Source organism: Priapulus caudatus, unplaced genomic scaffold (genome assembly GCF_000485595.1).
Source record: "Priapulus caudatus unplaced genomic scaffold, Priapulus_caudatus-5.0.1 Scaffold1017, whole genome shotgun sequence".
Classification (NCBI taxonomy): domain Eukaryota; kingdom Metazoa; phylum Priapulida; class Priapulimorpha; order Priapulimorphida; family Priapulidae; genus Priapulus; species Priapulus caudatus.
Window position 1 is genome coordinate 93022 of NW_014578078.1, and position 4093 is coordinate 97114.

Consider the following 4093-nt stretch of genomic DNA (forward strand, 5'->3'; position numbering starts at 1 on the left):
GCTAACGCTAGGTGCTCCTTCCCCCGAGGTCTCTCTCTCTCTCTCTCTCTCTCTCTCTGTGTTGTGTCACAGTGCTAATGCTGGGTGCTCCTTCCCCCGGGGTCTCTCTCGCTCTCTCTCTCTGTGTTGTGTCTCTGTGCTAGCCTTTAGTGGTGGTCCTTCATCGGGCGTCCCTGCGTCTCTATCGGCAGCAGCATGGCGCCGATCGCAGCGAACAGTCCAAACGTGCCGTATATTGCCACCGTCGCATTCACCGACTTACGTAGCAACACCTGCCGACGTTAGAGCGACGAGCAAGTAAATACACGAAAACCAGCAACCGTTCACACATCACACGAGCAAGCACATGCAAGACGCTAAGGGAGAGCAGGCAGATTGACATGAAAATATTTCGCATTCACGGTAAGTAAGTGAACGGAGGCTTTCGGGATTATGTTCACGCGTAGATGAACTGGCAGCAGGAAGTCAATCACACTGCATGTACAATCACACTACATGTACATCACATTGCATGCATGCACAATCACACTGCATGTACAATCACACTGCATGTACAATCACACTACATGCATGTACAATCACACGACATGTACAATCACATTGCATGCATGTACAATCACACTGCATGTAACATCACACTGCAGTACAATCACACTACATGCACTGTTCAATCACACTACATGTACAATCACACCTGCATGTACAATACCACTACATGCATGTAGTACAATCACACTACATGTACAATCACACTGCATGTACAATCACGACTACAGTACATCCACTGCAGTACAATCACACTGCATGTACAATCAATTGCATGCATGTACAATCACACTGCATGCGTACAATCACACTGCATGTACAATGCACATTGCATGCATGTACACATCACACTGGCATGTACAATCACATTGCATGCATGTACAATCACATTGCATGCATGTACAGATCACACTGCCATGTACAACACACTGCATGTACAATCACATGCATGCAATGTACAATCACCACTGCATGTACAATCACACTAACATCCATGTACAATCACACTGCATGTACAATCAACAGGCTGCATGGTACAATCACACGCTGTGCCAATCACACGGCATGTACAATGCACACACACGCCACACGGCACACGCACACGCACACGCACACGCACACGCACACACACACACACACATGTACACACACATGTACACACACATATATAGATTCAAGAGCGTATAAAGAAGGAGAGCGTACAACGATGAAATGCTGAAACCATGTTGCAGTATTAGTCGAATTAATAAACTTTGCCCGTTTTATTTTGACGATTCTTTGCGGTAGTATTGATCAGCTGTCCTACCTTACTAATATAAAACAAACCGCTTGTCCCTACGATGCTCCTACGCTGAGATAATGTGGTGAAAATCTGGTATTTTTGCCGAAAACCGACTCAAGATCCATGTTGGCTGCGACTCTCTCTCGTTTTGTGGCCAGTGTGTTGCTTCCGGTCGCCGCTGTGTAGCGCCGTGGTAGCGCGGGACTCATTATGTCAGTACTACAGAGATTACTACATCCAGCGTGAGGTGGGCACAGGTGGGGGTCAATACTATGGTAATCAATAACAGACGTCATTCATTCCATTTGTCAATCATTGACGGAAACACGCGAGGTTTCCCAAAGCTATCTCAAAGTGAGAGAGAGTCGCAGCCAACAGGGATCTCGAGTCGGTTTTCGGAAACAATACCAGATTTTCACCGCTTAGTAATTACAAGGATTTTTTAACAAACCAATTAGTAATTAACAATTAGTAAACAATATAACGAAGGGATGACGAAACGACCATATACGGTCATCTAGTCATGCAGCCATCCCCTAGAAAAATTATAAAGTACGAAGTTAATGTCTGTGAATCTCTCACCTGGGCGACGAATGGAGTGATGATAGCACCAACACGAGCAAAGCCACTGCAGGTGCCTAAGCCCACAGCACGGAATGTCGTTGGATACACCTGCGCAGAACAAGCAGCAGTGAGCAAGAAATCAATGCGTCAAGTCTGTACATAGCAGTCACTCAACGAAAACCATCAAAAGTTTTCTTCGTAAGCAGGTGTCTGATCTACAGGGGTGACCTCTAATAGAGGTACGACTGTACCGACAGTTACGGCGACTAGGTGAATCGTTGCTATAACAACGCATCTGCAGCAATTGCCAGAAGGTCACACATACACACACACGCACTAACACACGCGCTAACACACGCACTCGCTGTCTTGTGACACACAGCAGACGAAAACTGACCACGCAGCTGATCTGTGTGCCAGTGTAATAAAAGCCAACACTTTAATGCACTGCATCACAATACCCAGTGTACAATACCCAAATTAACACCTAATTAAGACTTAACAGCTATATTTCATCGTGACATTCAATAATACATGATTAGGTGAGCATACCTCGGGGGTGTAGACGTATATTGCCTGGAATGCCCCGGATACAAACGCTCGCGCTACGAAGATGAAGAACGTCAGCATGCCCCTGCAATAAGCACCACAACAACATCATCTCTACTTCACCTCACAAACACGACGCACATCCGCACAGGGATAATAAACACGCTAAAACATAGACGTACATCGATCATCATCGCCATCATCGTCACCATCATCGTCATCGTCACCGTCGTCGTCGTTGTCATTATCATCATCATCACCATCATCACCATCATCGTCATCGTCACCGTCGTCGCCATCATCACCATCATCATCATCATCACCATCATCACCATCATCGTCATCGTCATCGTCACCGTCGTTGCCATCCTCACCATCACCATCATCGTCATCGTCACCGTCGTCACCATCATCACCATCACCATCATCAGTACATCATCGGTACATCAACCATCAGCGATGCTGAGAGGGTCTATGTCCCCCAGGGTACGTTCCGGCAGTACCCTGGGGGACATAGACCCTATGACCATCAGCGATACATACAGCAATCTCGAGGCATTCACTCGTGTGCCACACACATTCTCTCTTCATACACGCCAACCATCTGTATTGTTATCGACAACCGTTATTGGTCAATGACTGCAGTTACCACGGATACCGGCCACGTTGATGTTGACTGTTATTAGCACGGATTTTATTAAGTAGTTCAATTGATTCCCTTTTGTGATGACATTGGGTGATTTTTTCTCGCATTGATATCAATGGAATTTATTTTCGTTGTATCAAAAGCGGTGGTTTCTATATTGGTTGCGGCGGTCGACACTGGTAGCAGCAAGTAACACATGTAGTCTTACCATCCCAGGTTCTCGTGCAGCAAAGTCACTGCTTTCGTTCACCCGTTTGCTTTTATTTTGTTTTGGTTGCTACGGCTTTTTACTCGTGCGATGGCCCGAGTGAGATACCCGTCTGCTGCACAGTCAACCGTCACTCAAGGAAACCTCTCAGTGTCCTTTCTAGACAGGTGTCCATTCTACTGAGGCGACCACTAAAGCAGGTTTAGCTCTGTACATTATGAGTGATTTCAGCTGCGCTCAGTGAGGTAACACAGGCTTTTACACTCACCTAGTGCTACACATGAACAGGAGGAAGGTGAAGAGAGGTAACACAGGCTCTTACACTCACCTAGTGCTGCACATGAACAGGAGGAAGGTGAAGAGAGGTAACACAGGCTTTTACACTCACCTAGTACTGCACATGAAGCCTCTCTTCACCTTCCTCCTTAACACAGGCTTTTACACTCACCTAGTACTGCACATGAAGAGGAGGAAGGTGAAGAGCGAAAAGAGAGCAAACTCTACAGCCATCGTTTTCTTCCTGCCGATGCGATCGATGATGAAGAAGGTGACGAGGAGACCTGCAAGCGTTGCGCCGCGAATTATATGTCACATATATCAGAAAGAATAAAGGAAGCGAGAGAGCGAGAGAGGGGGAAGAAAGCAAGTGAGAGGAAGAGAGAGAGGGGGAAGAAAGCAAGTGAGAGGAAGAGAGAGAGAGAGAGAGAGAGAGAGAGAGAGAGAGAGAGAGAGAGAGAGAGAGAGAGAGAGAGAGAGAGAAGAAGAGAGAGAAGAAGAAGAGAGAGAGAGAGAGAGAGAG

At 46.5% G+C, this 4093-nt stretch overlaps 1 protein-coding gene across 1 annotated transcript in view; it reads right to left on the reverse strand.

Annotated features, from left to right (window-relative positions):
• Window positions 1–4093, reverse strand: part of LOC106814978 (synaptic vesicle 2-related protein-like) — a 15021-nt gene continuing 10928 nt past the window's right edge. Inside the window, exons 11-14 of the mRNA XM_014819376.1 lie at window positions 3743–3854; window positions 2444–2525; window positions 1910–1999; window positions 1–272 (exon numbers count right to left, since the gene is read on the reverse strand). Coding sequence (XP_014674862.1) covers window positions 147–272; window positions 1910–1999; window positions 2444–2525; window positions 3743–3854 — 410 coding nt within the window. The 3' untranslated portion in view covers window positions 1–146. The remainder of the gene's footprint in view (window positions 273–1909; window positions 2000–2443; window positions 2526–3742; window positions 3855–4093) is intronic.